General features: G+C 35.6%; 1 protein-coding gene across 4 annotated transcripts in view; it reads left to right on the top strand.

Annotated features, from left to right (window-relative positions):
- Window positions 1–19,405, top strand: part of PRKG1 (protein kinase cGMP-dependent 1) — a 1,237,939-nt gene extending 1,218,534 nt beyond the window's left edge. For all 4 annotated transcript variants that reach the window (XM_082339465.1, XM_082339464.1, XM_082339466.1 and 1 more), the window contains 6 exons: window positions 4,657–4,798; window positions 5,938–6,101; window positions 11,592–11,714; window positions 11,799–11,861; window positions 13,011–13,077; window positions 14,899–19,405. In XM_082339465.1, the coding sequence (XP_082195591.1) occupies window positions 4,657–4,798; window positions 5,938–6,101; window positions 11,592–11,714; window positions 11,799–11,861; window positions 13,011–13,077; window positions 14,899–14,997 (658 nt within the window). In that variant the 3' untranslated portion in view covers window positions 14,998–19,405. The remainder of the gene's footprint in view (window positions 1–4,656; window positions 4,799–5,937; window positions 6,102–11,591; window positions 11,715–11,798; window positions 11,862–13,010; window positions 13,078–14,898) is intronic.
- The last annotated feature ends 4,657 nt before the right edge of the window (window positions 19,406–24,062 follow it).

Genomic DNA, 24,062 nt, shown 5'->3' with positions numbered 1-24,062 from the left:
CTGTCACAGACTAGCTTTCTCATTGCTTGTTTAAACTGGGGCTGAAAAATCCTAAAGATTAACTGTTAGAACCAAAAAAATGCCAAGAGAAAAAGGAAATTAATTATGCTATTTGTCACAGTGTATATAAAAGTATCCTTAGTCAAAATAAACCTTTCTGTTCAGTTCCTTTAATTTTCCTCTCCGGTCCCAGTAAGTAGTAGTAAGGGAGAAGCTATTCTGAGAGCATAAAGGAAATGTATTGGTGGTAAGGTTAATCTGAAGAAAGGCTTGTGTGACCTCTGAGCCTCAGGGATTTAGCGCAGGAAGTCTCCTATAGCAATGACAGCCTTCTTCCTTCACCTAGCAGCTGAGCTGACCATTTCCTGCCTCTCACTCTCTTTCTTCTCATCAGCATAGAAAAAGAACACAGAGCAGTTTTTTATTTGTTGTCAAGAAGTAGGAATTAAAATGATACCATATATACAAACAGATTTTTGAGGACTATTAAATTTTTTTTTAATCTTTGAAATAGGAATTACAGCACTGAAATGTTAATTGTTGCAATTTCCCTGGTTTGTCCTTTATTAGCTGTCCTGTTTTATCTTCTAGTTTGTGACTTTTTTCCACAAATTCTGTTGCATTATTTGGAATAGATTGGTACAAACTATATTTTTATTCACCTCTCCTCTGTAACAGTTACAGAATTGTCAACCACAACTTTCTTAAAAATGTAAGTGGTTGATATATATAGAGAGAGAGGTTATTAGTATATATTACATATTAATATTAGTATTTAATACATATTCTAATATCATTTACTTAATTTGAGTTTTTTAAAGTGTATGTTAATTTTTCCTACAGAATGTATTAAACAATTACATAAGAAACCATAATTATCACATCTCACTTCTGGTCTTGGGTCTTCCTGGATGTGTTTTATAAGCCAGCAAGTGACTTTCTATATACATTCTCCTTTATTCCAGCTATTTTATGGGAGGTGATTACTTAAATTCCATCTTAGATGACCCATTAGGTGGAATCTGTGTCATTTCTTAATTTGGTTGAAAGTACTTTAAGGAAATGAGTCTAACAATTGGCAATAAACCTGTAGCATGCTTCAGGTTTATATACTCACTAATGATTGTTGTCACTAGTCAGTCAATGAAAAGAGGGAACTTGTCTTTCCGTGAGAGATGCTTTGTCTTTGTTACATTCTGCCATTTCAGGACTTGGTTATGATTAAACACTGTGATTACATTTTAATTTGAGTATATCAATAAGTATACATAACCCTCAAATCCCCTGAAGCAAATTGTTGTTATCTACTGCCATCTAGCTAAGATAAAACACCTACTCACTCCCAAAGAGGATATAAGGACCTATCCCTTACTTGTTAATTGAAATGACACAACTGTCAAGGCATAATTTATTATTTCAAAGAGCTATATAGGGGAACGATTTCTTTCTTTAAGCAACTTTAACTGTTGATAAAACAAGCTTTCATTCTTGTTTTAAATCAAATTTACATTGTCATTTCCAATTCTAATAGTAATTTTTCATTGTGAATCATCCTAATGCTATGTTTTTTGACTGCTTTCCAAAAGGGTATTTTAAAAGTCACAAATTACCTACATCAAATATTTAGTGATGAAACTGTGTTGCTGGTAAACATTTTGTGTGCATATCTTGTGTTGATTTGTCACATAACACAGAAACAGATTTGAGACAAATTTTTTATTTAATGTTTAAAATCAATTACAAATATATTTATATATGGGAGATACTCAATACAGATCTGTGGAAGGGCTGGAAACCAGCTTTCTAGAGCCCTCCAAATTCCAAAATGGCTCAGAAACAAGCTCTCAAGAACTGAAGACCCAGTGATGGATGTTTATGGTCAGTTCCCTTCATGATGAAAAAAGGAGGGTTTTGATTGGTAAGCAATATAAGGATAATTTTCACCTGTACACTTGTGAGAAGCATGGAGAAAGTGAAAAGAACAGAGATTAGCAGAAAACGCTTCAGAGCTGACTCACTGCAATTAGCCTTTGCAGTGAGAAGCAGCAAATATTGGGTTGGCCCAAAAGTTCGTTCAGGTAACAGCTTACGGAAAAACCCGAACGAACTTTTTGGCCAATCCAATATTTCAGTAATAGTGATAGAGTTGCAAACTCCCATCCCCAAAATACTGTCCTATATCAGTCACTTTTCCTAGATTAAGACACTGGAGGCACTAAAGAAGAGTTTTCTGGTGCTCAATAATAATGGCTACTACTTAGTACCAGATGTGTGCCAGGCACTTACTCTAATACATGCCCCAAATTCTTTGTATCCTCACAACAACCCAAAGAGAGAGTTTCTGTTATTAGCCTCATTTTGCACATGACAACACTAAGACCTGGAGAGGTACAGTTAGTTACTCAAGATTAAACAGTAAGTGGAGGCCAGATTTGAGCCCAGGATTTTGCTTCATTCAGAGTCCACATTCGTAACCTACTGCCTCCTCTGATGAATTTGAGTTTGTATTAGGATTTTTTTCGTCTTTCTGCTAATGATCAGCTTGTTCAGAATATAAATATGAATACCATTCAGAGATGTCATGAGAAATTGATCTCTCATTAAGTGTGTACTCTCTTTACAGAAACAATGCATTTGTCCATTTGGTTCCATTTTATTAACAACTGAATATTAAGGGAAACAGATCTGTTGCCCAGCACCACAAATGCAGAAATAACTCTTCTTCTAACAGGAAGCAAGAACTGTAGGCTTTTGAAAAGGCCCACCCATATTGCAATTAGACAGTCCTGATACAAGGAAGTAATCAATTTTCATATTAAAACAAGGCATGTAATGTGAAAAAAAACAAAGCTCTATTCCATGTACTGTTTTGTTTAGATTGTTTTGCTTTTCAGTGCTCTCCATTGAGAAGGGATTGAAGTCATATACAGCACTCAGTATAAAGTTGCTCATTAATTATCTACACGTGGATGCTTACTATTTCAGGCAAATGATCTCTCAAAGAAATATGCTGCTCTTGATAGACAAACATACTTAATTAAGGACAAAGATGAAAGGACCTTTAAGGTACTATTCTAATCCCTTTCCCAATACACAGGATTATATAGTGTTGGTTCTGCAAAGATAGCTCCAAGTCAGAAAACAATTGCAGCATAATGTATACCATTCATTTCCTAATATAGATGCAATTCTTCTCAAACTTTTTCTTGTCCTTATAAATTCACAATTGTGTTCCATCCATATATTGTTGAAGAGAGATACTAGAAACTTAGTGATTATAGTTAAGATTCTAGTATCTAGAGGAGTAGATATCATCATGCCCTGAATTGTATTTCAAAAGAAGGATATTCCCTTTGGGAAGAGCTAATTATTTCAGTGACAACTCAGGGGACATTAGTAGTTAAAATGAAGACTATACCTTTCTGGAAGACACTGCCTATTTCTAAAACATGACCTGAAAGATGGCTGCTTTAGCCTTAGATTCACTGATAAATTTTGCAAGATAGCAGCCGTATCCTACTTTTCGGTTTGTTAGAATTTATTTCTCAATATTGAAAAAGAAGCAAATGTGAGCAAGATGCAAACTGGTATCAGTGACTCTCCTGAAAGCAAGTTCTGGGCCTCCGCTTTGCTGCATGTTCCCCAAAACCACCTGAGTGCTTGCTGTCCTGTTACATCTTAGCCAACTCAAGAGCTGATGTTCGCACTAATGTTCTTGAATTTTCACAAAATTATTTAATTGCATTTACTACTACTTGGGAAAGAAGAGGGGGGATAAAAAGTAGTTTATCTTTCTAAGGGCTTCCATGGGGGGAAAAAAACAGGTAAAGTATAAAGGTTCTGCCCTAGAACCAAGGAGTCAACCTTAGATGCCAAGGTTTTTTTCCTTTACTGTTATTTCATTAAATAAACACACATACACGTACAGAGAGACAGAGACAAAGAGCTTTCTTGCTAAACATCATAATCAAGTTTAATAAACATTCCCTTCCAATTACCTTTTTCCTTCTTATCTTTTAGCTCCATCTTTTCCTTCTAATAAGAAGGCAGTAGCATAGGAAATAGATATTATTTGTCTTGCTGACAGAAGTTTCAGACAGAATACTTAGATTGCGATCTGACTGTTATCAGTAGCATTGTAACTCATTTCCAAAGTGGTTCTTTGACAACATTAACTTTTATTCACACTCTCATGAGCCACATCTCTATTATTTAGAAAGATTCAAAAAACAAACTAAGAATAAATATGACTAAACTCACAAACCCTTCTTTAAAAAACACCCCTTGGTAGACAAGGTCTAAAATAGGATTTGCCTCTCTTCTGCCCACCTCTGTAACTGTGCCTTTTAAGATTGGAGTGGGCTGTTGTGAGGAATCCACGAAGTACATGAAACGTGGTATGTGGTTGACCTCCTCTTCAGTGTATTCAGGAAGTTAGATTTAACCATCCTACTCATAAGGGCAAAGAGTTCCTTGACTTAACCCTCAGATGCTTTTAAAAACCCAGTATGCAAAGGTAGCCCTATGACATTTGGCCAGTAAGACACTGGTCTCTGGGGTCACATTCTGGCGTAGGAATATAGTGACATGAGAAACTGACCCTTATTAGACAAACTAATTTCTTTCCTACTTTTTATTCCATTTTCTGTGTCTCAGAGGTTCATTTGAAGATTCTACAACCAGATTTTACACAGCATGTGTGGTAGAAGCTTTTGCCTATCTGCATTCCAAAGGAATCATTTACAGGGACCTCAAGCCAGAAAATCTCATCCTAGACCACCGAGGTTACGCCAAATTGGTCAGTGTGTTTCACACATGGTTTCTGCCCTGCACTTTAAAATACTGGCTAATGAACAGGCTGTAGCGTTACTGTTTTCAACTAACTATTCTTTCAAGTTATGTAAAGGTTATGAGAAATTAGATTGGCTAGGTTTGAATTAATAATATGCTGGCAAAACGTGCTTAAATAGGCTCGCGCTTGCTCGCATGTGTTCGTAGACCCAGAAAAGCTTTGTAGAAGTCCTATGTCTAGCTGGCTTTCTGCCATCCAAAGGGAATAGGTCATATGTGGAGAACCATGAATCATTATCTTAGATTTAAGAATACTGTAATGCTAATGGGAAAAAAATGCGCTTGCTGGCAATGTTATCCAGGCCATGTTAGTAATAATATTAGTAATAATAAAATTGGCCAAGAGCTCTAAAGATTTACGGTAGAAGGGAAGTTCTCTTATTTTAAAATGTGTAACTTTTGTAGACTTTGGATCTTTCAGTGCCTGATTCTGTTTTTTAAATTTTGGGAATTTTTATTCAACCTATGATTTTCAAAGAAATCACATCAATGGTAGTTAATTATTTGTATTCTCAACCAGTTGTTTTAGAAAAAAAAAATGGTTCTCTGCATTTGAGGCTCCTGCTTCAAAAGTTTTCTAGAAAAATGAAGAATACGTTTTAATTTTATCTCTGTGTTTTCCAAGGACAGAGTTATTGGTCCCATAGCTTTGTAACTCAGCTCCTTCAACAATAAAAATGGCTTCTCAATTAAAACTAAATGAATTGTCAACTTCATTAAGTCCAGCAGATATCTGGAAAATATGCCTGAGTAAAGGAGAAATTTTTGTTTATACCCCAACCTCCACTGGCATAAAAGAAGGAAAAATGGAAAGTATTTCCATAAAGAAAAGTTTGCCTTTATTTTCGGTGATGTGGATTTTATCCTATGTTAAGGTTTCAACTTTTCCTTTTGAAACTGAGCTTGAGCAGGGAGGCTTTGTTTGTTTGAAATATACAGAGGACTTCTTTTAGAAGACAGGACTACAATAGTTCGAATCTGTTTTTATTTTATTATTATCATCAGCATACTTCAACAAAGTAACTTTTTGCTTTTAAGCTTAATCAAAAGTGGCTTGGAATATCTTGTTTTTTCTCTCTTTGTAAGGTTGATTTTGGCTTCGCAAAGAAAATAGGATTTGGAAAGAAAACATGGACTTTTTGTGGGACTCCAGAGTATGTAGCCCCAGAGATCATCCTGAACAAAGGCCATGACATTTCAGCCGACTATTGGTCACTGGGAATCCTAATGTATGAACTTCTGACTGGCAGGTATGGACATTGATAGAGAACTGCTGATAAAAATAGACCAGCAAACAGCTACACACTCCTGTCTTTGTCACTCTGATGAGACCATCTTAAAGTACTTTCACCAGATCTTGTTAGCACAGTTTTTAATTAGTTATGCAGATAACAAGGAATTCATAAAGTAAAAACTAAAATGGGTCAGATGAGGGGAACAAACTCAACATCAACTCTCAACTCTCATTATTTATACATATGTGAATGTGGAATCGTCTAGTGTCTTTCTCTGAGATCTCTGAGCCTAGTCATTTAGCCAGCAAGGAAGATGAAAGTCATATAAAAATATAGAGTCAACTATTTATAGAGATAAGAGAACCTGTTAGCAATTGTTATATCTAAATGAAATGTAAATGCTTTGCAGATCTGTTGTGTAATAATATTGTAGTCATCAACAGCTAAAAAAGGTACTGTGGATACGACCAGCTATAAAACGGACTATAAACTCAAGGAAAAGAGGAACAAATACGCCACCAAGCCCTGTGCTCAGGACAATAATTAAGAGGGTCATTATAAACTGAAGAGTTCAGAAGAAGGTTAAATTTGTCCAGGGAGGCTTTTGAAGAACGTAGGACTAGCTGGACCTTGCAGGAAGAATATAGAGAGCAGAGTAAAGTTCACTCCAGGCAGAAAGGCATGGCTTAAATAGAGGGGGAGTAGTGGGCAAAGACATGAAAAAGGTTCATGTTAAGAAATGATGGGAGATCCAAAAGAGTCATCTTGCAAGAATCATGATTGCTGTACCTCAGTGTTTGAACTCCATCCAGAGAGGGACTCATGGAGGATTTTCTGATAAAGGAGTGACATGTGTTGTGGTATTTAAGGGAAAACAAGCTGGCAATAATGGGTAGAGCAAACTGGAAGAGGGATGGGGAGGCTAGTTTGAAGATAATTCCAATAATTCAGATCTAAGAAGAAGCATGCAGTAGAATGTGAAAGAATTACTTAAGAGAACTTAGTAGCTACAGTGAAAATGAGAGGAAGATGGGACTTTTAGTCTTACGGTTATTTGTGAGGATTCAGTGAATCTATTAAGCACTGAGAAAGTCTAGGACATAGGAAGCACTCCATTGATGCTAACACCTACTACTTTTGCCAGGAACAGTTACGTGGTGGTTTTTATTTCACTTGTGGATGTTTTACACCATCACTCTTGAAACTCTTATGCTGACTTCAAATTAATAAACCTCGTTGGTGTTTTCTGTTAATTTTAGATGAAAGATACATAGGCAAAGGCAGCTAAATACCACAGGAGAAATGATTCAGAGAAACATGGGAAGAGTTCAAATTGTTATCTAGAATTTCTTTGCGGCTGTGGAAAGCATGATCTCTTTAAAAAAGTAACTTCACAGATGTCTGTAAGTGTTCATAGATGAAAAGTAGTAAACTTGCAGAGCTCAGGAACAGTACAAAGCTGAAAATCATATTATAAGCAAAAGAAAATAGAATAATAGCAATTAAAAACCCAGCCAGGGAGATAGTAGATAGACCTTAGGAAAAAAAAAAAAAGGATATAGAAATTATTACAGAAAGAAGATACAGAAGTCCAAGGAAATAGGAAAAACAACTATGTATATGAAGAGACGATTACAAGTGGGATACAAAACATACTCAATTACATGATAGAAAATTCATGACATAGACCAGTCATGGATGGTCTCAGTGGATCATTTTGATCAACAGTGACCATGGGGAAACAGAGTCATAACACCACCATGTGTCCTAGTGCAATTTCCTAGCTTCAATGATAAGGAATAATCATATAGTCTCTAAGCTGCAAAAGCATGTCATATATGATGATGGGAGTGAGGATTAGAATTCAAGTTGGCCTCAACTTTCTCTATAGCACCTTTAATGCCGAAAGATAGAATATTAAGAACGATGTAGTTCTGAGAGAGACAGAGTACAACTCAACTAATTTATATGAAATTAAGTTATTCTTAAGATATAAAGACAACATATAAAGTGTGTACCCCAGGGCTTTCTTAGAAACACTACTGTATGACCAAGTCAACTAAGAGATGACTCAAAATAAATTTGGTTATTAAGCAGAATGGAAATGTTATAGTCTTTGGCAATTTTAAAAGTTAAGGTGGGAGAGAGAAGGTAGGAATGACTATAGGAATACTTATTTCTCATAATTCACAATTAGGAATCTTAAGTATTTTTTACAATTGAATTATGTCATTATGAAAAAGAAAACTCCAAAGTGTTTAACATATTTTTTCTTTTTTTAAAATTTATTAGAGTATAGTTGATTTACAGTGTTGTGTGTCAGTTTCAGGTGTACAGCAAAGTGATTCAGTTATACATATAGCTATTCTTTAGATTCTTTTCTCATATAGGTTATTACAGAATATTGAGTAGAGTTCCCTGTGCTATATACAGTAGGTCCTTGTTGGTTGTCTATCTTATGTATAGTAGTGTGTGTGTATTCATCCCTCCCTGCTACGTTTCCCCTTTGGTAACCATAAGTTTGTTTTTGATATCTGTAACTCTGTTTCTGTTTTGTAAATAAGTTCATTTGCTTTTTTTAAATTAGATTCCACATATGAGTGATATATGATATTTGTCTTTCTCTGGCTTACTGCACTTAGTGTGATAATCTCTAGGTCCATCCATGTTGCTGCAGATGGCATTATTTCATTCTTTTTTATGGCTGAGTAATATTCCACTGTATATATGTACCACACCTTCTTTATCCACTCCTTCACTGATGGACATTAAGGTTGCTTCCACGTCTTGCCTATTGTAAACAGTGCTGCTGTGAACATTGGGGTGTGTGTATCATGTTTTTCTCCAGATGTGTATGCCCAGGAGTGGGATTGCTGGGTCATATGGTAATTCTATTTTTAGTTTTCTAAGGAACCTCCACACTGTTCTCCATAGTGGCTGCACCAATTTACATTCCCACCAACAGTGCAGGGAGGGTTCCTTTTTCTCCACACCCTCTCCAGCATTTATTGTCTGTAGACTTTTTCATGATGGCCATTCTGACCAGGGGAGGTGATACCTCACTGTAGTTTTGATTTGCATTTCTCTGATAATTAGTGATGTTGAGCATCTTTTCATGTGCTTTTTGGCCATCTGTATGTCTTTTTTGGAGAAATGTCTATGTAGGTCTTCCACCCACTTTTTGATTGGGTTTTTTTTTTTTTGATAGAGAGTAATCCCTTGTTGGTTGCTTCGTTTGCAAGCATTTTCTCCCATTCTGTGGGTTGTCTTTTCATATTGTTTATGGTTTCCCTTTGCAAAAGCTTTTGAGTTTAATTAATTTCATTACTTTAGGAGGTGGATCCAAAAAGATTGCTGTGATTTATGTCAAAGATTGTTCTGCCTATGTTTTCCTCTAGGAGTTTTATAGTATCAGCCTTATATTTAGGTCTTTGATCCATTTTGAGTTTATTTGTGTGTTAGGGAGTGTTCTAATTTCATTCTTTTGCATGTAGCTGTCCAGTTTTCCCAGCACCACTTATTGAAGAGACTATATCTTTTCTCCATTGTATGTTCTTGCCTCCTTTGTCATAGATTAATTGACCAGAGGTGCATGGGTATATTTCTGGGCAAAAAAAAATTTTTTTTTAACTTCTTAAGAGAAGTCTTTTAGGAATTAATGTTGTTGGTGAAGAAGCACATATTGAAATTTAGCATTTTTTTTCAGGTTTAACTTCAAGTAAAATTAAATTGAATACTTTTTTATTTTGAAAAGCATGTATATCATAATCCTGTGTCTCTCCATCTACATCATAGAGAAATGTATGAAATTTATATTCATCAAATGTCAGTTATTTAGTGGTGTTGGATGGTTTTTACTTTCTTCTATTTTATATATGTTTCACATATTGCCTGAATATCTTGGACAGAACATGCATGGCTTGCAAAAACCACAAAAGTCACCTTTAATGAAATTATTTATGTTAGAAAGAACAAACATCAACGCAAAAATATAAATTAGAAACAACATTAAGTTGATAACAAAAAAATCAAAGATGTGGTGGTTCTTCATGTTTAAAGTGTAAGTAAAAACCGGCAAGTTAACTTGAGAGTAGAGAGAGAATTCTTAAGTTCTAAGAATACTAAATAGAATCGGATGTTAATACATTATAAAAAGTGGTTTAACGTGACAGGTGACAGTTACTGACAAAGTAAATAGAAAGTACTTGTTACAGAAAATAGGGACAAAACCTTAACGCAGATCCTATCACAGCCCTTTTTAAGCAATTCATTGTTTTCAACTTTCTCAACAGAAGGAAATATTTGAACTGCTATTTTATGGATAGACAAAAAATAATCCAGAAAACGTCTTCCCCCAAGAAACATGAATGAACCCTATATTAGGAGAATAATTAATTCCAAAGAAATCATCTGTCAAGGCACATCATAACCTCCCTTCTGAACTGTGGGAAAGTTGATGGAAGGAGCTGACTTTAGTCACATCTGTATTCCCTGAGCCTGGCACAAAGCCACAGTCTAAGGATGGATAGGCAAATAACCCAACAGATTTGGCTTATGAGGGATTGGGTATCACATCCTTTCTAACAGAGGATGTCTTGCGTTAGGTTATCTACTGAGGATGGATAAAGAGGGAGAAAAGGATAGGAAGAGCACTGTTCTGTAGAAGCATTAGTTCAACAAATATTTACTGACCACTTACTATGTGTTTGTTAGGCATTCCACCAGACTCTGGGAATACCAGCGGGGACTGGAAGACAGACATAAAACAAATACTCATCAAAATGAAGTAGTTACAAAGTATAATAAGTGGCATAAAGGGTTCTATAAGAGCATAACAGGTGAATCTAACTTAAAGTTTAAATTCCAGTATTAGCTTGATTAGATTATTACATTGTTTGTTGGTTGATAATGGTTATATGATTCGTTACATTTGGGTGATCAGAGCAGGCCTTTTTGAGTAAGCAGCATAACAATAAGTGAGGCATTAGCCAGGAGGCCTGGGAAGTACCTTTCAGGCAAAACAAACAGTGCCCTGAGGTAGGAGAGTGCTTGGTACTTCAGAGGAGCAGAGAAAGACTGGTCTGCCTGGATCCCAGTGAGTGAGCGTGGTAATGGCATGAGATGGGGTCGTACCAGTGATGTCCTTGTAGCCCATTCTAATGATGTAGGACTTCATCCCAAGTGTAATCAATCAGTGAGCTGATAAGTGTGAGAAAGGGCCAAAAGTAGAAGTTTCCTGAATGACTAAGGACAGCAAGAGGGGTTAGTCACCTACACTGAAATGAAATGAGGGGAACAGTGGACAAACTTGACCCATTTATGGGTTTTGCTAAACGATTTGCTTGGAAACATTTCCACACCGTTTTGCCATTAATCAAGTTTCATTTCACTATCACTATTAATGTATGTCCCCAAATAAGAATGGTCATTTGTGGAGTTAGTACTTGGTTTTCTAAATAAGAAACCTTATTGTTATATCTCTTTTCATGTCTCTCATTCTTGCAGCCCACCTTTCTCAGGCCCAGATCCTATGAAAACCTATAACATCATATTGAGGGGGATTGACATGATAGAATTTCCAAAGAAGATTGCCAAAAATGCTGCTAATTTAATTAAAAAACTATGCAGGTAAGCATTTCAACCACATTATTTTTTAAAGGATCATAATATGGAAACAATTAGATTCCTTAACAATTATTATTTTATTTTTAGGGACAATCCATCAGAAAGATTAGGGAATTTGAAAAATGGAGTGAAAGACATTCAAAAGCACAAGTAAGTGTTCTTTCCTTATAACTTTAGGTTTGAGAGTTCAGAAAGTATTTTCCCAGGCTGATGTTTTTAAGTTAGTGGTTATATATAACTGATGCAATTAGTCTATGGGAACATCCAAGGAGACATGTAGACTAGTTAGCCTTGTTATTTAAGACCTTTCGAGTTGTGTCTCTGGGACTTTATTTAGACACATCTGACCCTCTGACATTCTAAACAACAGATTCACTGAATTTAGTTTTTCCTGACTCTAACTAACTAGCACTTTTCCTCTTGAGCATGAAGAAGAAATATATATATTTTTAATCCTGGAATTCTATTCTCTACCAGAATATTAAAAACAAAAGTACTCCACCATATATGATGCCTCATTTCCTTGACTCAACCTAAAATATATTTTTCCAACCATTTCCTAGTTAGAGTACAGTCTTTTTTCTCTGTCATAGCATCTATTTTGTTTCCAAGCAATAGTTGCATCTTAAATATCAGGCCTTATCCATGTTGACTGACTGGATGTATCTGAAGCTAAACTAAGACCATATTGGTTTTTCCCTATTAGTCTGTTTCTGTAACATGCACAGGAAATTCACATATCTACCAAGAGGAATGTGTTTACCAAAATACCTATGAATGTCTAAAAGCCCTGCCAGGAATTTGGTGTAGGCATTTGTGAATGATGAAACCTTTCAAAGACAACAACAACAACAACAAAAAAGAAAGAAAATGGGATACTTAGAGACCAAGACAGTGATGTGAACAGGTTAATTAACTGAGGCTGCCCACTGAATCAGTGACAAAGATGGAAAGATAATTTTCTGTCCTGACACTTCATGCCCTGATTCTACCTTCTTAAAATAAATATCCTGTAGGGCCCAGCATATTATGGCATTTATTATGACTGAAATTACTAGAATAAAAAGGAGTTGCTTTCTAATTGGTGTCTAAAATTTTGACAATTAGATCTTTTAAAAATATGCATTCCATTTAATAAGCTAACATTTAAAAACCTGCAATTAAATTGAAAATGTTTTTGTCATATTGAAAATGTTTGCCTACTTTCCATCAGTCATGGACATCAATATATAGGTTGCAATGCGAAGGCTTCAGCTGAGGTAAAATGTCTTTAACTATCTACTTCTTTTCCTTTCTTAGATGGTTTGAGGGCTTTAATTGGGAAGGCTTAAGAAAAGGCACCTTGACACCTCCTATAATACCAAGTGTAAGTAGACTTTCCAGCTTGTACTAGTGTGACACACGTGAAGGTGTGTGTTTGTCAGTCATCAAAGGTCTGCTATTTTTACATTTTTATCCTATGATCAGATTAAACTGTAGGAGAAATACCAGGTTAAAATAGTGACATCTTCTAAAATCCAAGCTTAAAAACGGTGTTAAATATTGACAGAAGAGTATCATGAACCTTTTTTTCCCCATAATATAAAACCTTTGTACATCTTTGCCCAAGAATATATTCACAACCTTATTTAGTCATATTCATGAATTACCACCAAAACTATGTACACTGTTTTAAATTTCTGCACATCTGTGTTCTCTCTATACAAGATGCAATAAGTTGTTAACAATTTAGTGTGTACTTGAGTATACTTGGTATGAGTTAGGATTATCTGCTATTGTTACCTTCTGTTTATGATTTCAGTTTACTCTCCACCATGCTCTGTCTCCAAGAGTCCAACCCAAATGGACCACATCAAAACATTCCCTGCCCTTTGGTTTCCTGTTGGGTGTGGTCAACAGTCCAGCAACCAGTTTCAACAGCTTTCAATTCCTTCCTGGCCAATATTGTTTCACTTATGCCCCACATAGCTCCTCCTCCCCTGCCCCCATAGTACTTTGAAGCACTCCTCAGCACAATGGTGTTCTTTTAAATTCTCTTTTCTTAACACATCAGGTGTTTTGTTAAACTGGTAATCCACTAAGTAGACTAAGTGTTTACACTGTATTAACCTGAAATAGATTTCAACTGACTGCATTTATAGATACAATACTATATCTAGCTAATAAAATGTGATGTGTCTTAACTAAGGAGGACAGGGCTGCTTTGCAGTCCTGAGCCTTTCATTTATATACTTCCTTTTTCTGGGACTAATTTAAGATCGCTTCTTCTATAGAAATATTTTTCCTACTTCTAAGACTTATTTCTATGCTAATATTTATGTTTATTCACAAAGCAAATTACAGGTGCTAATTGCATTCATAAAGTTTTACTTTTAGAACAAGAACAATATAAGAAACTTGAAGAGGTAAATATTAAATCTAAATTACCCTAACTTATATTAACCAGGGGTCTCCTTTTATGCAATCAGTAGTGTTAAATTATATGGGGGAAATAAATTTATATATATATATAAAATAGAATATGAGGTTCAAAATATTATAGAATATAAGGGAAATTAAAGTGTGTTTCTTTACTGCTTTTACTCATGCTCTGCAGATTGGACTTTGCCCAGTAAACTTGTAAGAGTTTTTGCTTAAGTTTAGAAATGGCTATCATACTTAAGGATTTTTGTGTATTTATTCTAAGATGACTTCTGCCTATTTCTCATTTCACTCCCCTCCTCTTTTATACAGTAGCCAAGTTAACCTCTTTTAGATACTTCATAGCATGGAGCTCTCGCTTTCTCACCTCAGGACCTTTGCATGTGCTATATACCCTCTTTATCAAAACCATTAATTCTTAGGTTTAATACTTTTTCAAAGAGGCTTTCCACGATCACTCTTTTTTACTCATGACACCTTGTATTTTTTCTTCATAGCACTAACCAAAGTTTATAATTATCTACAGGTGTAATTATTTGTTTTAATCACACAATTCATTCTTTCCTAGAGTGTAAACTCTATGAGGGCAAGAGCAATGTCTATTTTTATTCACCACTGTAACCCCCAATACAAAGGACAAACCTGCTCCTGGTACACTCCAAAAATAGCCATTGACTATGGAATGAATAAAGAATGTTTTAAAAATTTAGCTTGGAATGCCCCTAAAAAATTCAGAAAATTTTACTGTTCGTTCTCTTGTTTGCAGGTTGCATCACCCACAGACACAAGCAATTTTGACAGTTTCCCTGAGGACAATGACGAACCACCACCTGATGACAACTCAGGATGGGACGTAGACTTCTAATGTATTTCTCTTACCTGCTTCTGCCTTGCTGAAGACAGCTTTTCCTGAGACACAGCTGCCAGCAAACCTGAAGGAAAGAGAGAAGATTAGTGCTCGGGGTCACCATGATGCCTTTGATCGATGCTGCTCCAGTAACTACAGTGGCATTAGGACTTATTGCTTAGATGACAATAGTGCTCTTTACATGTTTTCTGTTTGAACCTAAAAATAGCAGTTGACATGGTGGTCCTGAAGCAAAGCCTTTCACCAGTAAAGAAATGTTTCCTATTGTTGCGATGATCTTGCTTTGCTCTGATTATAATTTGAAAGACTGTAAGAAACACTTCAAAGAGAGTCAGTACCTTGCTAGAATTATCAAGAAGATCAAAAAATAATATATTGGGTACGATAGATTAGATTACTGTGGTACAAAAACTGGACTCTTCCCTTTCTTCAAGTGAGGGGTGTAGACTCTATTACTGCAAGCTGGTGTAAATACCGTATACAAGAGGACCACACATCTGCTGGTCACAGAGTTCATGTCAAACCAGTGCTAGAAGTTTCATGATTTTCTTTCCCAGCAGTGCTGATGACGAGACTGAATGTTACCTTTCCTTTCTGACAGATTTTAAAAATTGGTATGATAAAAGCACAACTGCTATGGATTCTGCTGAGAACTCTCATAGCAGGTATATATGTGTTTTCACAGAGGACTGAAGAACACAACATGCATGATCTTTGTTTCTTTTTGATAAATTGGCATGACAGAGTGGAAAAAGAGCAATTCACAAACCATTTCATATTTTTTAAAATAGTGTGCTTAAAGATGGTCCTGGAAATAAATGACTAGCAGCCAATTGGTTTTTATTTATCTAACACACCCTCAAACTGAGGCTTAAAATATTCCCTTTTATAAAAATAAACCCTTAGGGTGGGGTGGGTGGGAGAGGGATTAAGATCCATCCAAAAAAATAAAAACTATATAGAGGTGCTATGTATATCTTTCATCTGTAAATGTCAGTGTCTAAACAGACCACACAAATTCTAATCATTACATGTGTAGCCAGAGAATCAAGCATTTTCACTAAATTTATCAAACCAAACTTCTGTCAGATTTCACTTATACAACATAGTCTAGGGTTGAGGGAGAAAGGTGACTAAACACATATTTGAACTAGCTTCTTGTCTTAGGCCTGAACCAAGAAAACAAAAAAGAAAGCAAGCACAAAATCATTAAGATTCACCCGATGAGAACCCTTACCTATGTGAGGTCAGGGAACAAGACAAGAACCTGGTCAGGTGTGATTACCTTTTTGTCAATGGGCAATGAGTCTATTAGCATGTGAAAGGAGGAAAGGAGTAGAAACAGGAACCCGATTTCTTAAAAGTAAATTGGAGCTAAATAGAACAGAAATACTACAATTCTGAAATATCAGACTGGCGAGGAAAGACCAGATTTGAAATATCGAATTGATTTGCTTTTTCACATGGGGAAAAGAATCAGCAATTTAAACTGAGTCCTTTGTTGGCAGGCCAGTTGACAATTATTAGCTGTCAAAAGTAGCACAGCAGTTTGGAGCTCTTCCTGGATAAGTAGCATTGTACCTCCTTAGACAAATGTGTAATTTTATGAGCTGTCATCCTGATTTGGAACTGTATATGAACATGGCATATTAAACAGAAGTTTGCTCTTTTCCAGTAGAGAGTGTTTTAAAAAGCCAATCAAATATAGACAGTTCTGCAAAACATATGTCCACCGAGATTATATAGTATCCAAGAAGGCATATATTATGATTTTTGTTTGAATTTTTCATACCAAGACTACTTTAGAATATGATATGTTATCAAAATATAAAAATCTAAGAAACATTTGGAGAATAAAAGTATTAAGGGCATATTATATATAATTAGAATAAATTTAAATGAAAATTTTGATCCTATTATTATTCTTCTTGTATTATCGGATTTTCCCCTCCCTTACAATTTCTCAAAATCGAACTATTCCTCAAAATACTCACCTTCTTCTACAGATTTTAGAATATAAAATTAAAAATATCAAGTTAAAATCCAGCTATGAATGCTACTTCAGCAGTTTAATGTTGCTTTTAATTGGGCTTTTAAAAATATATAATTTCAATGTTATTAGTCAATGTTCAGTGATTTTTTTTTTTTAAGACAGTGGTGTAGGCATGCTAAAGGTTTGCTAGAATATTAAATTCACCTAGTCATTTTAAGTAAGAGAATCTTCTCCTGCAACCTTTTAAATATCCCAATAGCCCCAGAGATTAGCACTTACTGTGGATTTGGAACTACAGTTCAAGTCTAAGACAACCAATATGTACAAGTTCTGTAGAGAATGAGGAAGCAGCATTCAGCATAATGTAACTGTAGGTCATTTCTCCCACTTGTTATTGCATCTTTGTTCATTTCACCTGTGGCATTGCATTAGGATGTCTAAAGCAATCACCAAGAAAATAAAGGTGAACTACATCTTTCAAGAATTACTAAGAGAAAACATTCATCTAATTTTCAACATTGAATTTTAAGGATTTAAATCTTGTCTTAATGAAGACACTAGGGCTAAAATTCATGGTCAGCTTCATAAAAAGCACATCTCACTTTATTTCTGAATTTTTCATGCCCCCTCTATTTTCTTTCACTAAAGAACATCCAGATAAGTTAGAATAGCGCCAACTTGTTTGATTTGTTAACTGACTTTCTTGTTAATACTTCAAGTATGGGAAATAAGGGCTTTCTGTGTGTCTTGACTCACAGGAAAACTGAAAACTGCCAAGGAAAGGAGCAACGTAACACTTGAGATAGATTGAATACATTAGGGAAAGTGATTTCTGGAAATTTGCTATGAATGATATTTGTTTGTACCTTCTTTGTTATTAATATAGGAATCAGATCCATGTGGCATTTAAAACAAATTTATTTTGATTATATTCTTTACAAATCATAACTTTTACTTAAAATTATGGGATATGCATGTGAATCACACATGTATAATATATAAATTCAACTACTGAATTTTTCTTGTCTCATTTCTAAAAGACTGAACTGATGGTGAACTTAAATTTAAAGAAGTCAGCTACCACACCGAAAATAAGGATATTAGAACTGATTTCATACAGTAGAGGTGATTTGTGCATTATCCATAACAATGTTTTCTTTCACAATAGGACCACAGACAAATATTTATGTAAATAGGTATTTTTGTGTGATATTTTGTGGTACATGTAACTTTTTTTAGTGTTTCACAGCATTATTATTTCATTTAATTTGTACTGAATAATGTTTTTAGGTCCAAGTAGACTTGAATTAATGTCATACTTGTCAGTATTATTGAAAATTATGTCAACTGTACTGTTTATCCATCTGTCCCATAGTTTAGAACATGACCTGGCTATCTGGCATTGTTGCAAGTGCCTTAAATTCATGGCATCCTATTAAAAAAACAAATTTGGTGTTATGCTGCATGACAAAGACAAACACACCTCAAAATGTTGTCCTTTCTTAGCTTGCTGCGTTTTACAGTTCTTTCTGCTAACAATTTATAAGCCTTTATTACATAATATTGATGAATTACAGAAATGATGAAGTTGTTCTCTTATTTCTGTTAAATGTACCAGAGCTGTGTATCTGTTAATGAGATACAGCGTCATTTCTGTGAAATGTATAAATGTATGTGCAGGTCAAATTAATATATGACATACTATCAGTCTGTATACAGGTATTCCTGTTTTGCTAAGCTGTGCAGATTCAGTTAAAAAAATTAGTGCAGTCAAGTTCTAAAATATCTCATTTTGTAGACTCCATTAACAACAGTCCAACTCAAAAGAAAAATTGGAAAATGACTGCTAACCAAGCCTCGTCATGAAACCAATGATGAAAAAGTACCTTGGTGCACCACTCAACAAAACAGGATGCTTTCTCTGAGTTCTTGTATATGCAAATCACTTATAAGGCAAGTTTTCAACAGACCTAGAAAGCTAAACATTGAAAGTGTGTTGTTAGCCCTCCTCTTTATCTGCCCCTGCATCAACAGGCAGAGCTCTGGGACCTTGACAGTGACTCAGAGGTTTGGACTTTCCGAGTAAAGGGACATTTCTTGAAGCATCATCTATCAAATTTATTTCAATGTATGATGTTTTTACAACTGCTCAGTTCTTTTGTATTCTTACAGCTATGGTTATTTGATTGTCCTCTTACAATTCGTTCTACATGAAAGAGTCCTTTGTTAGTCAGAATGCAACAACTGTCATCAAATGGTCACTGACCACTTGCACTCTTTTGATGTAGATTAAAAACTTTTTCATAAACTTAACCTGCTTTGATTTGCTCTGTATTTTTCCTGCAGCTGTAATTGCCGAGTGCCTGTTGTATACTTTATAGAGTTGAAATAAAAAAAATAATTACTTTTGAACTTAGTTGATGTTTAATTTCAAACAAGATTCCAAGGATAGAATATATTAGAATTGAAATACCATATAGTGCTATTGTAGAATGTCACTATAACAATGTAGAAAATACTTATAACCCAAGTATCCATCATAAAATGATGTGTTATCATCTAATATAAAACTAATCCAACAACTCAGCTTAAAGAATTCAACAGGGTTACATTAGGCCATCCAGTGTGAAGAGCCACACGAACCTGAAAATTAGCAGTTTTCTGTACGCAACTACCACACCACCACCATCACCGCTACTACCACTCACTCCTTTTTGGGCTACCCCTAGCCAAACTCTGAACTAGGCACACCGTCAAAGGGGCAATATACAAGAATACAAGACATGCTAGGAGGGAATTATTTAATATGAAAAGTAACTTCATGAATCTTTGTCTAAGGTTTGTTCACCTAATCCCTCTGTTAAACTTCACATGCATAAAGAATATATATTTAGAGAACAATACGATTGCGACAAACTCAACTCTCCACAGCCCTGGTGAACATATTGTTGCTACATCCCTTTGCTCCTCACTGCAGTGAATGGTACACAACTTAAAACAGGCTGCAACATAAAGATCCCCTTAATCTAATTGCATTTGTCTTGTTGACATCACATTGCCAGTGACGGTGAATTGAAACCGCTTTTTAATGAAAACTAGAAATTCAATTCGGTTAGCTTTCTCAGACAGAGCCAATAAAATAACCTTAAAAAATATTATGTCACATAGCACATCCAATAATTTCATTTTTCCTACAAATAGAACTGAACTGTAAGTTTTTAGTATTTGTCCTTTAAGTTCTGTTATTTTCACACCCTTGATCTAAGAACCGTCTTCTTTGATCCCAGAAGGTTATTTTTTTTTGTACTAATCACACAGTTTTTGCAGAGGCACACGGATCAATCCTCATGATCATTAGTGGGGTTGGGGGGGGGGGGATGGTGAGGATGTTGCATCCTTGCCACGGTCACGTCTTGTGCATGTTAACTGCAATTGAAGTAAATCACTGAACACTTACTTGACCATGACAATAGGAATCAATACTAAATTTGAGATGAATGAATTGGTAGCACGATCATCCAAGTTGATCACATGTTATGCTTTCAGACCTACCCTGAGATTCTCAGTTATAACCCTGAAAGTGTTATGCACATAATATAGGACAGCCACAATGCTAATATTCTTTTCCAGAGTCCTATTTACAGTTCTCTTCTGTACTCCATATTTCTCCTAACTCAAAAGGCCTATAAAAATTGATAAAATGGTAATGTTTACCTCCGACAATTGTTTTTCACCCAAGGTGAGTCTATGAAGCAAAAGACAAATCCATCACATGCCAATTAGCAAAGCCAAAGAGGTTAAGTCTCAACCTCATGGGGAAAAAAAAAAAAGAAAAGAAAAAAGGGAAAAACCAAGGCCACAAGCCACAAAGTCTGGCCATAGATTTCATAAAACTTAAGGGACAGGCTCAAGGTATATGTTCTAGGACAATGTTTTCCAAACATCAATGTCGTAAAATGTCTGTAGAAAATATGGTAAAAACATAGATTCCCAGCATCATCCACAGTTATTTTCAGGTACAGTCCAGAAATCTGAATTTATAAGAAGCATCTTAGCTTATTCAGATGGAAACAGTTATATACATTCATGGAAGGGATGCAGGAAAATATGGCCCATGGGAAAGCATTTCAGGAATGGTAGGGTGAAGGAGAAAAGAAAAAAAAAAATCTATAGTCATTGACATCCAAAGCCTATTAAATGCCCTCGAAAATGTTGAATGACATTTATATTCTACCTATATAGCTGTCCTTTCCATTTTCCATATTCAAATAGTATATGAATAATAAACTATTTTTGTTAAGGAATACATCCACATCTTGATTTAAAAAGCCAAAACGATATATTTATACCACTTCAGGTATCTGGTATACCAGGGCAGGATACTAGTTTAATTTGCATGATGGCTCTTAGTCCTCTAGGGAGAAATGATAACAAAGACTTGAGCTTCTGGCTCAGCTGGCTTTTTTACTTCAGTTCACCAATCTCCCATTTCCCTCCCTGAGGAATTCCCTGCCCCGTGGAAGGCAGGTTTAGCCCTTTGTCTTGCTTTGGCCATTGAAAGGGGAGCCTGTCACTTCAAGCATGAATGTTAAGAGCCAATTCTTGCTTCAACACCTCCTCCCTTCCCTCTACTTCTGCGATGGGCAGTTCTTCATCAGTGGCTGTTCTGTCGGCTTCAGAAGCAGAGTGAGGACAGAAATCAAGAGAAGCAGAGCTCCTACCAACCCACAAAGGCTTTATGGTGGAATATATTGTTGTTCGGAACCGCTAATATTTGGCTTGACCTATTTTAGCAGCATAACCTTGCCCATTCTGATTGATACAACTAGCACACACAGAAGAAAGCCAAGGCCTGCCTTGGACTCGGTGTGGGAATTCAGCAATGTGAATAGCCCACTCTCAGGGAGAAGATAACAGAATATGTCATTAGACCCTGAATGAGGGGCAGTAAAACTGCAGTAAAGCCTTGATGAATTCACTCAAATTCCTAATCCTTTGGCAGAAACTACCTTAAACTCGATATAACAAATATACATTTTAACAGGCTAATGGATGGAAGCATGCTTAGAACCCAGACCGTGTAAAGTTGGTGCAACAAGTTACTTGGGCCACTTGGGTGAAGACTCAAATTTAGAAGCATGCAGGTTAGTGGCATGAGAAACAAAGAGTCCCAATAGAAATCATGTTAGTCACAGGATGGGGGAATTTACAATTCCTAGGGAGAGCACGATTCTTCAAAATTTAGTAGGAGAGTTTTAGTAATAAATACAGGTTGGAATAGGAACAAAACACTATCTTAACTATAATTATGATGTCATACATATAAAACTCCTTGCTAGGTTACATGTGCCACAAATTGCTTTGTAAAGTTGTATGAATTACTGGGGCCTTGGTTTCCTTACCCAAAGGAGGATTATTAAAGTTCCTTTAGTAATAAAATTCTGCAATTCTAAGTTTCTTTACTTTTCTGAACCTCCCTTTCCTTATTTTTCAAAAGCAGGGTTTGGCAAACTACAGCCCATGGGCCAAATCCGCCCACACCCCCAGCCCATTTTTGTAAATAAAGTTTTATTGGAACAAAGCCAATACATATTGTCTAAAGCTGCTTTCACACTGCAACAGCATGTGAGTTGAACAGTGAGAAAGAGGCCATATGGCAATTAAAGCCTACATTATTTACTGTCTAGACCTTTCCAGAAAAGTCAACCAAACCCTATTCAAAAGAAAGGGCTTACAATGGACCAGTGATTTTTCAAATTGAGTTTTCCATAGAGCCTCAGGATATGGAAGTGATATCTCAAAGTCCACCAGAATGGAATAGGTAGAGAAATACTGGTGATCCTTGAACAATATAGGGGGGTTAGGAGTACAACCCTCTATGAAGTATAAAATCAGTGTAGAACTTTACAGCCAGCCCTCTATATCTGCAGTTCTGCATCCTCGGATACAACCAACTGTGGAGTGTGTAGCACTGTAGTATGTATATAGTGAAAAAAAATTGAGTATAAGTGGACCCATGAAGTTCAAATCTGTGTTGTTTATGCATCCACTGAATATGTATTAAACAAAGGGGATGTGCAGTGAGTAGGCTCCACAGTCTCCAGATTTCTAATTCTGATTCAATCATAGAAATTCTGATATATGTTTCACAAACTGGGTATGTATGTAACATTTAATTTTGAAGAAAATATTCTACTGTTTATTTTTAATGTCTGAAAAATCACTGAACTAGATTAAATTTGAGGTTCTTTTCATGTGCAAGTTTCTACGTATGTGGTAGCTCATGTCTTAGGAGAAAAATTAATTTAAAATACCCATATGGATCAAAGTTAAGATAATAATTAATTGTGGGGAGAAGTATAGACTGGGAGGGAAGAAGAGGGGCTCTCCTAGGGTGCTGGTCATTTAATTTCTTGATCTGTCTAGAGACACAGGTGTGTTTACTTCGTGAACACTCATGAAATTGTATGTTTGCATCTTTTACCTAAATTAAATTTACTTTAAAAAGAGTTGAAACATAAAACAAAATAAAAGTATATGATATACTAAAAGTTTTGAGCTTCATACTGCTTCTTGTTCTCTGTGTCTGAGTTCAAAGAAGCATTACTACTTTGCCCTTTTTCCTCATGTTTAAAATTAACTTTCTTATGTATATAAATAACTTCCATTTAATATATATTTTAAAATCTCCATGCCTCTAGTTCTCATCCGCCTCCAACCTATTCTTATTGAGGTCCAGTTTATTTTTTTAAAAATTCTAATCTTATCTTGGCATTCCTAGCTCCCTCCAATGGCTCCTAGATGCCCTAAGGATGCAATCAAACCCATGAATGAACTTACCTCCCCAGGTTCCCAACCACTTGCTGGGCTTCCAGGCTTTTGCAACCACTTCCAGTCGTATACAGAACTTTGCATTCCCTTCTAACTTTCCACTTTCCAATCACCAACTCAGGTTGTTCTGATCTCAGCACAGGCATTAACTACCTTCAGAAAACTTTCTCTGACTTATAAGTGCTTTCTTGGTTTATAAGCACTGATTCAAAGTCTAGATATAAAGAAACATTGTTTG

The sequence above is a fragment of the Balaenoptera borealis genome, assembly GCF_965194805.1.
Source record: "Balaenoptera borealis genome assembly, chromosome: 10".
Classification (NCBI taxonomy): Eukaryota; Metazoa; Chordata; class Mammalia; order Artiodactyla; family Balaenopteridae; genus Balaenoptera; species Balaenoptera borealis.
This window is presented reverse-complemented; position numbering and strand designations above follow the sequence as displayed.